Below are 12960 nucleotides of genomic sequence, written 5' to 3' on the forward strand. Positions count from 1 at the left end.
GGCCTTCCCCTCTAGTGTCCTGTCTCCGGCCATTGGAGATATTTGCCAGTGCCGGCTCTAGGCACCAGCGTTCCAAGCATGTGCTTGGGGCAGCACTTTTCAAGGTGCAGCACTCCGGAAGGGGGGTGGGGGGAGTTTCGGTGGCAGCACTCCCCTCCCCTCCTTTTTTATTTTTTTGCTTGAGGTTGCAAAAAACCTGGAGCCAGTCCTGATATTTGCTACTATTTGCCGTCGCAGATCAGCTATATGCCACTGGAGGCAATCTAATCGTACCACGTGGTTTGTTATGTTTGTTACAATAAAGGATGGTGGCATTTTAATTTATAATGTATTTGCCGTTGTTTCTTTACATCCCAGCACCGAGCTGTGGCTTTCCCGTCTGCGCTGGGGAGGGATAGATGACACACCCAGGTGAGGAATTGAACCTAAGGAAGGTACCTATCAGTATTAGCAAATGAAAAACACTAGGCAGGATCGGTCTCCATTCCTCACCCTCACCGAGGTTGCTAGGGGCTAGGAGTTCTCCTGCTGAGCTAAGAGCAATGGAGTTGCTGATTAGACCAGTGCACGCGCTGCAGCAAAGAAAAAGGAGGCCCATCCTTTTTGAAAGGGAAAAGACAAGGTGCATTGGTGAGCGCACGTGAGCGTAATCAAAGGTGTGTTGGTGAGCGCACACGAGCATAACCAAAAGGGTGTTGGTGAGGGTGCAAGTCACCAGGCTGACATTATAGCTCACAGCTAATCACACACACAACACAGCCGATATCTTTATTACAACACAAAGCTGCCCCAACACAAGCACCGGCAATGCGTTTTGCAATACATTAAATCAGACAAGACACAGATGGGGGCAAATTTTCAACAGCGCCTAAGCCACTGGCTGACACCAAGTCTTAGACTCCCAAGGGTACGTCTACACTACCCGCTGTATCAGTGGGTAGCGATCGATTGCTCGGGGATCGATATATCGTGTCTCATCTAGACGCCATATATCGATCCCTGAATGTGCTCCTGTCGACTCCGGAACTCCACCAGCGCGAACGGTGGTAGTGGAGTCGACAGGGGGAGCCACGGACGTCGATCCCGCGCCTTGAGGACCCGAGCTAAATCAATCTAAGATACTTCAACTTCAGCTATGCTATTCACGTAGCTGAAGTTGCATCTCTTAGATCGATTCCTGCCCCCCCTCCCCCAGTGTAGACCAGCCCTAACTCTCTTGAAAATGGGACTTGGACGCTTTTGAAAATTTTGCCCTGGATCTTCAATATCGGCAGCGATTACATTCTCTGGGGGCAAACTCAGGGCTGATTATATGCTGTGATCAAGGAATGCAATTGATTGTCTATGAATTGGTGCTTATTTCTATAGAGGATCGTGAGATTGCGCAGAAGCAGGCTTAAAACTAGTGTTAAATTGAGTGTTTTGCTGACAAAGGGAAGTGTTACAAGGGGAGGGCAGTTCCAAACTAGAGCACTAGGTGGCACTCTTTACTATAGCTCCGCATGGACCAGCAGCCCCACTGGAGCAGGTGCGAGGCCAGAGAAGCTGACCTGGGAACGTATGTAGCCAGCAGCATATGCTGGAGTAGCAGCAAGGGCATGGGGCAGAGAAGGAGGGAGATTGAGCCCTTCAACCTGACTGGAAGCCTTTTCCCCTTTACAGATTAAGCTGTTGGACAGCCAGAGAAGCCGAATCCAAAAGAGACGCGGGGCAAAGCAAAGCTGGAAAGGGCTGTCAGAGAAGGCAGCCCTGCCATGGGGAGTTACTGGGGCAGCAGGAGAAACCACAGCGGGTGGTTTCAGTCTTATTGGAATGAAGTTCTGCTCAGCTCCTCATACAAGTATTTCTGGCTCTGCCTATTCCCCTCAGCCTTCCCATCAGGACAGTTCCATGCAGCACGTCTCTTCCCTGCAGAGCCTCTGGTTCTGCAAGATTCTGCCTTGCGTTTCCCCTCTGTGTATCATCTCGGAGTGGTACCTGAGGAAACCCTTGACTCCCTATTGCCAGCCTCAAGCGTTCCAAAACCATAGGTCAAGGGTCCTGACAATCATGAAATGGACTTAGCAAATTATAAGGTTTTGAAGCTACTGTCCTTGCAGTTCTTTTATTAACCTTTTGATTTGAGCCTCAGAGCACCACGATTTCAAGCTTTTTTCTCCCACCGACAAGGGCTAGAAACTTGCTTTTATAGATTTAAAATGAAAAACCCCGATTCTCACATCATCAGATGACTCCAGGAGCTGGGTCTGTAAGAAAAGCACCAGCTGTCATGACACTTGCAACAGGACTGCGAGAGTTGGCCAGTAACCGTGGGAGTAACCATCACCAGGATCCCTACCTTGTGAGTGGAGCCTTTGGTAGGACTGGTGCACCTCACAAGAAGCTCCATCTCTTCCCAGCAATCTCATGTGTCACCCCTTTAGTCACAGGCTCAGAATTCAATTAAGGCCAAGGTTTTCAAAAATGTCTAGCAATTAAAACAGGCCTGGCTTCCAGAAGGCAGCTGCTCCGCACCTGCAGAAAATCAGGCCCCGTTAAAGGATCTCAGATTTGGCACCTGAACATGAAGGCACCAAAATGCCTAAATCTTTGGCAACTCAAGCAGAGGAGGCCCTGTGAGAATGGCCGTCTCTGGAAGGGAACGTGGCCGGGATGGATATAATGTGTGTGAGGTCTGCAAGCGAGGGGCAACTCAGCCACACACTTCAGTCCTTATTGCGACTTAGAGAATATCAAACCGAAAAGGCTTCCCCCATTTTGCAAGGGCTTTTTCACGCCTGCTTCTCAGTCATCCCAAAGCAAAGCAAAGCAAACCACTGAAAGAGACTAGCCAAGAATAACATGGACCCAAAAGCTCTCAAATTATCTGTTGGCTGAGATGGTGGCGTGGCAGGAAAGCAAACAGGCCATTTGAAGACGATGGCAGCACCCTAATTCGACGTCAGGCAGGCTGTGTTTTAGTCTTCTGGTATTGTCAGGGCCGCGGTAGAGAAGGACGACGGGAAGTACTCTACAGTCACTTTGGGGACGGTCTGGGCCTTGGGTTTTGGTTTCTTGCTGGGTTTTTTCGCCCGCTGGAATTCGAAGGAATCAGAAGCATCAATATTTCCCTCCCAAGGTCCAGTTTCTATTTCATAGTCTTCAACCAAACCATCCATCTACCCAGTTAGCTCATGATTGCCTCCTGCTGGAATGAATGGCAAATAATTTCCCAGGCCCTTGCTCAATCCTGAATGGGTCCTGGATTGAAACTAATTCTACCGCTGGCCTCACCTCTGGGGCTGCAGCTACCTCTCTGAAAACTGGACAGGGTCATTCCTCTTAACCCCGATTCTACCCCTTCCAGCCATGGTCAGAGTGAAGGACGGAGGAGCCTATGGTGACTCATTCCTCCATTTCCCTCCCTTCTCGCACCAGAGAAAGGAAAACCCAGTCCCACAGGGACATGTGCTGCCATCAAAGTTCGTGAGCATCTTCCACTGATGCCCACAGGAGCTGCAGATTGAGAGCAGAATATTGGTCTCTGTCTTGGGAGAGACTAAGATCCAGACACCTGGTGGGCCCACAATGCAGCTACACATCTCTACATGGGCCAACACTGAAGGCCTTAGATCTAGCAGCACCATGTGTAACCATGGGGACCGCCATGGCCTCCTCCTTCTGGTGGCCCCATATGTTTAAAGAAGAGTTTCCATGTAGGTTTGTCCAAGGATGAGATGACCAATAGCCAGCCAAGGAAAACATGGACTGATTCCCTCACTGACCCGTGTTGGTTCTGTATCAATTTCCTCTAGGGACAGTCAAGGGGCAACACAAGGCACTGTAACTTCATTACCATGGGGGCAGATTGTACCTGGCTCCATGACCCCAATGGAGCGCGCCTACCTAGAAAGGTAACAGCTCACCTGCTGCTGGGTGCATTTCACAGATGTCAAAGGTGCCTCTTGTACGAAGTCAAGAACTGACACGTCGGCGGAACAATCCCTTGTTATCTGGGGAGAGAACGAGGGAGAAGCACTTTAAAGAGGGTATCTGAGGAGCCCCTGTTTCAAAGCTTCATGGAAGTGCAGTTTAGCAATCGTTTTCAACTCACAGGAAGCCTCCAGTGACAGTAATAATCACGGTGAATACACACTAAATAACACTAATACAGAACACCCTAACTGAGGCCAGGGCCCCATCGTGTCAAGAGCTGGACAGACATATCGCAAAGGACAATTCCTGCCCCGAAGAGCAGGCCTCACACTCTAAGTAAAGAATTATGTCTGAACTAGAAACACTGGCTGTTAAACTGTGAGCTCATCTCTAGAGTTGTGCAAATCACCGATTTGTCAGTTCAGCGGCTGAATCCCCTTTTTTTCCTGAGTTGTCCCAAAGCAAATTTAAAAAAAAAAAAATGTGGTGAAATAAAAGAATCAGAAAAACTGTGCATCAGGTCAAATGAAGCATTTTGTTTGAGTTTTTAACCTGGTTCAATAAAAATGAAGTAAAATTCAAACCAAAAGGTTGTTTAGGATCATAAATAAAAAAAAAAAGTCAAAATATTTTGTAATTGCTTTTTCCCCCGACTGACTCCATTTGGTGAATTCGACACAAAGTGTTTCACTCGACCCAAATGTGTGTGAATAAAGTTCCTTTAGAAAAATGTTACCCAACTCTGCTGTCCTCAGCCTCCGTTCTAGCAGCGTTACCTTACCACTCCACTCTCCTGCTGAAACAGTTCTAAGCTCTCCCTTCCACTATTTCACTATATTCACCGTCATCAATAGAGACCTTGTCTACCTCAGCTGAAGCAGCCATTTCACAGAGCAAACACCTTGGAATTCAGCCCCTGTTCAGAAGCTGATTTTCCAAGGTTGCTGAGCAGTTGGTTTTATTATCTAAGGAACGTAAATTATCTGACCACAAATGGGACAATGCTGGTGTTTTGTTTATTAAAATGGGAACTATGTTTTTTGGAGTCCTGTTGTACCTTGGGTGACCAGATGTCCAAATTTTCTAGGGACACTTCTGATATTTGGGGCTTTTTCTTATATAGTTGCCAATTATCCACCCCCCACCCCCGTCCCGATTTTTCACACTTGCTATCTGGTCACCCTAGTTCTACCTCATACTGCTGGAGATGGAGCCTTCTTGCCTGAATTGTTAATTTCTTTGCAACAACATTTAAGATGGTTCAATTCGTTTTACTCCTTGCAGTAACTGGTGATTCGAATGCCTTGTAGCTTGGGACAATAGAGCCTTTGCAAAGCAACGTCTTCTTGAGGCCACTAGAGAGGCTGGAACATCTGGCTTAAACACGTCACTCGTTTTAAGTTCTGTGGCAGGTGTAATTCTCTGGCAATGCCACGCAGCCCCTGGCAGGTGTTGTTCTGAGTCAGGTTTGAGTACAGCAGGGGTAGTCAATTATTTTTTGTCACGGTCCAAATTCCTTGGTCAAGGTGTAGTTAAAGTCCAGACTCCAGAGAAGAAAATAACAATAATGATTTTGGAGTCTGTTCAAAAGCATCTGGTGGTTGGGATTTGGCCTATTAACTACCCCAGGATATACAGGATCCGAAACAGTCCACAGCTCAAAAATAAAGGGCAGGCGGCTTTGACAGTGAATACACTCCCAGCTCAGCACCACTGTCCATTGAGGATACAAAAACTTCACATGCCCAAAAGAAAGGTTCTGCAGCACCAGTGGATTCAACCGTGTTCCCTAGAGGTGACCACAAAAAAGGGGGGAAAAAGAAAAAACCACAACACCTACCCCTGGAATAGGCAACCTTGCAGACACAAGCCAATGGTTGAAGAGGGCTGGACACCAATTTCCTCCTTCCTTCGTTGGCACAATGTGCAGAGGGTCAAGAGAACAGGCTTCTCTTCTGCCACTGCTGGGCTGGGTGACCATGGGCCAGTCACGACCTCTCTCTGTCTGTTTGCCCTGCTATCCTTTCTCTGTCTTAGCTTCTTACATTGCAAGCTCTTGGGGGCAGAGACGTACTTTATGTACAGCACCTAGCACACTGGGGCCCCGATCTCGGCTGGGGCCTCCAGATAGCACCATAGTACAAAGAAACTCACCAGCCCATTCACTTACTTACCAAAATAACAGCAGGACTAGAAAGTCTGGGGAGGAGACCCTCTTGTACGTGCAAATAAGAACACAGGCCTGGGAGGGCGAATCATAGAAGGTTAAGGTTGGACAGGGCCGCCTGGGGGAGGGGCAAGTGGGGCAATTTGCCCCAGGCCCCGGGCCCCGCAGAGGCCCCCATGAGAGTTTTTTGGGGGCCCTGGAGTGGGATCCTTCACTCGCTCTGAGGGCCCTGGAAAACTCTCATGGGGCCAGGCCCCCCGGAGCTTATTCCGGTCCAGGTCTTTGGCAGCAGGGGCCCCCCACCGCCGAAGACCCCAGGCCCCCTGAATCCTCTGGGCGTCCCTGAGGTTGGGAGGGACCTCAGGAGGTATCTAGTTCAACCCCTTGCTCAAAGCAGGACCAACACCAACTAAATCATCCCAGCCAGGGCTTTGCCTAGCCAGGCCTTAAAAATCTCTAAGGAAGGAGACTCCACCACCTCCCTAGATAACCCATTCCAGTGCTTCACCACCCTCCTAGTGATGTGTTCCCATGCCACATCAATCCGCTTGGGTCAAAGCCCTGGGTCCATCATCGTGCAGCAGTACCAGCCCCACACACTTCGCCTCTGAGGTTGTTTTAACAAGACATGAAGATGGCACCTGGCCATGCAGAACGCTTTACAGGGCTGTTTTACATACAACAACTGCAGCCACTGGCATACAAACACCTCCCCGGCCTCCTAAAATGGGGAGGAGAATCAGGATGTGGCATGATGGATGTGGTGAGGCACGAACATCTCACCATGACTGGAGCCACGTGAAGCACGGGCAGGTTTGGTTTGCAGGGAGCTGTGCCCAGATTTTCCCTCTGAACTTCTGATTTGATCAAATGCTGCTGAACCTGCCTAAGTTCCCATCCAACAAAACCCACTCATTGTCCCCGATTCCCCTGTCATGTGACCCAGGCGCGCTGGACAGCGTGCAGACAGCTAGGAACAGATCTGTGCCCAGTGAAACCTGAAACTCGATGATTTGCCCCAATTTCATCCGTAGGAGTTTAGCAAAACTCTAGGCGTGATGTAATGCCAGGTCAGCAAGGGTGGCAGATTGGTGTGAAACTCCATGGCTGAGGCTGTACTGAAAGCTCCTTTCACCTTCAAAGCTTTCTGAGTTATAGCAACAGCCACAATGATAACTTGTGTGTATATGCCTAGCTCAGATGAGCAAGGGCGCCCCAACTAGAACAGGGAAAACTGGAACAAAATGAATGGTACAGAGGGGCAATCGGGAACTTTTTTCTCCCAGTCCCATGACAGAAAAGCAAGGACACATTCAATGACACTTTAAAGGGAGCACAAGGGAATGCATTGTTTCACCCTCACACAAAAGCCTGTGGAACTCACTGCCACAAGACGTCCCTGAGGCCAAGAGCTTAGCAGGATTCAAAAAGAGGGAACAGACATTTATATGCGTAATGAGGATCTCCAGAGTGATAGTGTTAAAAACAAACATGAGTTCTGGAAGGGATAGGAACCCTCATGAGTCAGGGCTCAAGCCAATTTCTGCTGGGGGTCAGGAGGACACTTCCACTGGGGGGCTTTGTGCACTTTTCTCTGAATCAGCTGGCACCTGCCACTGCTGAAGACAGGACTAGACAGACCAGGGGTCTGAGCCAGGCTGGCAGCTACTATGTCCAAGTGGTGCAAAGCTCCTAGCAAGAAAGGGGACAGTTTCAACAGACATGCCAAACCTGTCAGAAAAACGCAGAAATTGGGCTTGGTTTTGGCTTAATTGGCTTGGGAATTGCTGGTTGGCTAGTTTTTGGCTTGTAGCTTTTTTTTTTCCAGCTCCTGGGAAGCAGGGGCAAGGGGCAAGCGGGGTGGGGGGAGAGTCAGGGGTGCACAGCGGGCCCACCACAGTCCCAGACTGCACGCTGGGGGGATCTAGTTGCATGGAGTGTTGGGGTTCTCAGGGACTGGCTTGTTTTGAAATGGGATTAGCTTGAGTTTTGGCATATTGTGAAGGTCGGGGGGCTTATTTACCGTGTGAAAGTTGGCAGCTGTGTTTCACACCTACCCCGTTTGGCTGATATCTGCAGTCCTCGAGGCGGTAGCTAGCCGCGCTTTTCCGGCAGTTCGTCTCTTTGATGGTGAAGTTGATGCTGAAGTGCGTGCCCCAGTCAAATTGCTACAAGTACAAGGACAAATCTTTTAATGGCGTCACAAAGCGATGCCTCGTGCACAAGCCAGGGCTCCCCCGGCATCCGCTACACCTGCTCGTGTCAAGGAAGCCGCTTGCTTTTCGAGGAGCATGGCAACCCCACAGGGGGCTTTAAGGAGACCAATAGCTACTTGTGCGCGCATCCTGTTTGCAGTCAGGCATCTGTTAGGCACTGATCTCTGGGCGCATGTCTAATGGTGCACGCTCGTGCTCTTATGCCAAGGTGGTAGTATAGAGACCTGCACCACACACTCCCCTTGTTCACCAGCCATCCCTGCTTTCCCATCTGTTGCTGTGCCTGATTCCTGTCACAGTGGGTCAAGATGGGTGGAATTCCCTCACTACCAGGTGCATGCACACGGGGGGAGAGGGCAAGTAAGGGCACCCCCCAAAAAATAATCATCAGGGGCACAGAACTCTCCAGCCATGAACAGGGGGTGGGGAAGGGGGGCGGGAGAGCAAGCGCCTTCGAGCCCAGGTCTTGGTGGGGAAACAGAACCTGCCTGCCCAAAAGGAGTCTCTCACAAACTCCTCTGCATGCCTCTGCTCGCTGCCCTTCCTCCCCCGGCACCTCTTGGTGTCCTGTGATGTGTGCTGGGACCTGGGTCAGGCCAGGCCACCACAGAGCCACACAGACTGGTGGAAGACGCTAGGGAGCAGCAGCAAGACATCCACCGAAGGTGAAATTCACCAGGGAGCTGAGTGCCCACACCGGCATCTGTGCCACTTGGGTCCTGCCCAAACCTATTTTGAGGATTTCAATCAGGGGGCTCGAGGGCCACATCTGGGTATGGAAATTGTATGGCGGCTCATGAATGCTCATGGAATTGGGGTTGGGGTGCAGAAGGGGGTGAGGGCTTTGGAGTGGGGCCAGAAATGAAGAGTTCAGGGTGCAGGAGGGGGCTCCAGACTGGCGCAGGAGGTTGGGGGGGTGAGGGCTCCGGCTGGGGGTGCAGGCTGTGGGGTGGGGCAGGGATGAAGGGCTTGGGGTGCAGGAGGATGCTCCAGGCTGGGACTAAGGGGTTCAGAGGGCAGGAGGTTGGGGCATGGAGGAGGCTTAGGGTGCATGCTCCAGGTGGTGCTTACTTCAAGCACCTCCCAGAAGCACGTACCCTCTCCAGCCCCTATGCAGAGGCACGGCCAGGGGGCAGGCACTGCCCCACATCTCCCATTGGCTGTGGTTCCTGGCCAGTGGGAGCTGTGAGGGCAGCACTTGGGGCGGGGGCAGTGTGTGGAGCTCCCTGGCTGCCCCTATGCATAGGAGCTGGGGTGGGGGGGCATGCTGCTGCTTCCAGGAGCCGCATGGAGCTCGAGGGACAGATTAAAACATCTGAGGGGCCGGATGCAGCCTGTAGTTTGCCCACCCCTGATTTAAATGGTGCATAGGTCTCTGCCCAGGGGTGAACTTCAGCCAGCAGCAGGAGAGGCACTTGCAGGCAGCTGGCACATTGGGGCAGGGGGATTGTTGTGGGCATGGAGAGATGGGGAAAGAAACGAATGGCACCTGGCTCATTCTGATTCACATAGGGCCCTGCCAAAACTGGGACTGGCCCTAGCTGGGAGTGTAAATGATCCCATCCTCCAGCGGCTGTGGGTCGATTTACTTGAGTTTCCTCCAGTAAAATAACCCTTGGTCAAACAGCAACATTCAAGAGAGGTGTAACAAACATTTCACCGCTGAAGGAGGCTGTCCCCCTGCCCACACATTATCATTTTTCCTCTCACTCCCAGCTCTGCTGGCCCCTCCCCAAGCTGGTTCTGCAGCAGCCCGCGGCTAGGCGTGACCAGCAAAAAGGGACGCCGGCAGAGGCTGACCGGGCCCAAAAGGAAATGGGTGCAAAACGTAAGCAAACATTTGGCACTTCCAAGCAGCTCTGTTTACACTGGCAGCATAGGCAGAGCAAGGGCCTGGAAGTCAGGACTCCCGGATCCCGCCCCAGCCCCTTCGCTCGTTCTGTGACTGAGGCTGTTTCATGCCAGGGCCTTGGTTTATGCATTTGTAAAATAGGGATGGTACGTACAGGAGTCAGACATACAGTAAAGTTCTGCGCTGAAGAGTGTCTGTGTGACAACGACAGCTCCCGCCCCCCTTCAGAGTCACGGCTGCTGTGACGGAAATACCTCTTCCTTACTCCTGACACAGCTAATGGGGGAGGGAGCGGCAGTCTGCTCCTCCTCAGAGGGGTCTCGGGCTGCGTCAGGTCCACTCGGCCACATCTGGGCAAGCCTTTTGGAGCCCATGGGGCTTGAGTGGGTGGCACAGAGGGCCAAACGGTGGCTTACGGGATCTGTTACAGGTCACACGGAAGAAGGAAAGCCACCAGCTTGACTCTCAGAACTCTCGTTTGTAAAGAGAGCACTCTAACCAGTAGGGGGCGGTGTTCTGAACTGACGCGATAAGGAGAGGCAGCAGCAATCTAGAGGGCAAATTATGTTTCATCTCAATTAGTTGGGATCAAGTAGAAATCAGTTAAGTGGGGAAGAATCACAAGGAAACCAGAGGGAGTTATTTTAGCAGGAACCACCACTTAGGCTCCCACGGTGAATTACTGTTATCTGCTGGAGAGGAGTTATTATCTTAATTAAACTCACTTTATAGCTAACCTCCATTTGTGAAATAAACAGAAGCCTGAATTGGAACAAACAATGCTCTGGAACATAACCTCCACCGTTCTCTGTTCCCTTGTCAGTTTCCATCCTCTGTAAGCTCTGAGTTTGGAGGAAAAGTTCTGCAGTGGTTTAGTCAGATCTTGAGCAATCCTCTTGTGCAATCTTTCTTTGCAGTTGATGGAATGTGTTGGCTATTTTCCCTCCTGTCCTTTCTGGCTTACAGGCCCTGAGCTCTCTGACGCTTTCTCTATTCCTGTCACTTCGCCTTGTTTGCCTTACTGTGCTCTCTGGCTGTTTTGGATTTGTCATTTTCTTCCTTTTGCGACAGCTCCCTTCCCCACCACTGGCTCCCCACATACTGTGTCCCTTCTTTTCCAGTGCCTGTTGGTGCCTCGCCTACTACTGGCCTCTCCCCGCACCCAGCTCTGGGCAGCCTCCCTCCGGACTCCACCAGCTGTTTCCACGGCTCTGCTTAGCCTACTAACAACAGTGCTCTGTGTTGGGGGGTGAAAGGGGCTGTTGCCTGCTCTTCCCTGCTGGTTTTGATCCCCACCCTGCCTCAATGAACCAAAAAAGACATTCCAAGAATCAAGTGCGCCTAGGGTGACCAGATGTCCCGATTTTATAGGGACAGTCCCAACTATTTCTCCTATTACCCCCCACTCCCTGTCCTGATTTTTCATGCTTGCTATCTGGTCACCCTAAGTGCACCCCACTTCAATGGCTCCAGAATCTCTGGAGTTCTCTAGGTCCCCATTAAAACAAAACAAAACAAAATCCTTTCTGAACATCAGGAGGCTGCTCAGAAGCAGCCAACTTGCGCAGTTCCCATGGCTTATTTGACCCACCGGCCTCCAGCACACTTGGGGATTTGAAGCCCCCTTGATCTGGAGTCCAGGAGAGAGTGAATGCAGAGCCCTGAGAATCCTCTGCCCAGTCCCTCTTCCCAGCAGGGCCACAGAGAACTGGTTTGTCCAGCACTTTGCTAGAGAAGGAGGGCAGCCGAGTTCCCTAGGAGACGAGGAGTCACTAAGTCTCCACGGGAAAGTTGCACCAGTTTAAAGGGAATTTTGAAACCAATTCGGTGAACGTGGTGCAAACCCACACGGAGACATTTCCATTTCAAGGTGGCTTATTTCCATTTAGATTAAATCCCTTTCCGGTCTACTTAAAGCTACACTGAAATAAGTGCCCCCCATCCTGGCTTAAATTCACATCTTCCATTAAACCAGTTCAGCTCCCATGTAGACAAGCTTTGCCCATGGGGAGAATTCAGCAGGAAATCTGGCTTTATATAGGATTTGATTTATAGGCTTGCCTATATCACGCTCCTCATTGTATCTTCAGCACTTACATTCCTGCCTCCGTTCAGTTCCTGGAGTTCTTCCTGCTATTATACAAATACTGTAAAAACCCTCACCTCCCTCCCCCACCATCTCCCCCCCCCCACACTATGGGCTAACATCTATGGGGAAAAGGAGAATCCAAAACCAATGCATTCTTACTGTTTTGTGGAAGCTTTTGAGCTTAAACAGCCTGAACACTGCCTGCGTTCCAGTTTCTTGATTATAGGCCTCGACCGCAGAACGAGCCACATCTCGGGGGGACAGCAGCTGAGCCTCCAAAAGGGGACTGGCAGTAACGGACACCCCGAGAGACGCCAGCAGGGCCACCAGGAATAGCACCACCGCCATGGCTGCTGCCGCTCCACTGACTCCGGTGGGCGGAATACGCCGACAAAGCACTTCATTCCCAGGCTTAAAGACAGCGAGGCTAATGGGTCAGAGTCACTGAACTTACTGCATCAGACTTGGCAAGACGCATCCCTTTCAAAAACAAACCCAAGCCTTAGCGGCGCTCTCCAAGCTAGGCTTCGGGATGGTGCAACATATTTCAATGGGATTGATGCTGACTTCTCGGAATCCTAACTCTAAACAGCGATTTCCCAGGATCTGAGCCCAGGAGCACTTAAAGGGGGGTATTTATGCAGCTGGAAATAATTCTGGCCTTGGCTAAAGATAAAACGCTGCCAAACCCTGCGATGTTTGTTGACGTGCAGCAAAGTTT

The 12960-nt window shown here is 50.8% G+C and overlaps 1 protein-coding gene across 1 annotated transcript; it reads right to left on the minus strand.

Annotated features, from left to right (window-relative positions):
* Positions 1–879: 879 nt before the first annotated feature.
* On the minus strand, positions 880–12635 carry LOC127045937 (cathelicidin-2-like). The gene is made up of 4 exons (XM_050942833.1): positions 12399–12635; positions 8140–8250; positions 3906–3992; positions 880–3074 (listed from the first exon to the last, which is right to left on the minus strand). Exons 1-4 carry the CDS (start codon positions 12585–12587, stop codon positions 2958–2960), a joined length of 504 nt encoding a protein of 167 aa, XP_050798790.1. The 5' UTR covers positions 12588–12635; the 3' UTR covers positions 880–2957.
* Positions 12636–12960: the final 325 nt, after the last annotated feature.

The sequence above is a fragment of the Gopherus flavomarginatus genome, chromosome 2 (genome assembly GCF_025201925.1).
Source record: "Gopherus flavomarginatus isolate rGopFla2 chromosome 2, rGopFla2.mat.asm, whole genome shotgun sequence".
Taxonomy (NCBI): Eukaryota; Metazoa; Chordata; order Testudines; family Testudinidae; genus Gopherus; species Gopherus flavomarginatus.

Coding starts and splice junctions, on each gene's coding strand:
- LOC127045937 (XM_050942833.1), bottom strand. CDS start 12,587: ATGGCGGTGGTGCTATTCCTGGTGGCCCTGCTGGCGTCTCTCGGGGTG. Junction 8,251..12,398: donor TCAAAAGCTTCCACAAAACA/GTAAGAATGCAT, acceptor TTGTACTTGTAG/CAATTTGACTGGGGCACGCA. Junction 3,075..3,905: donor TGAAATGCACCCAGCAGCAG/GTGAGCTGTTAC, acceptor TTCGAATTCCAG/CGGGCGAAAAAACCCAGCAA.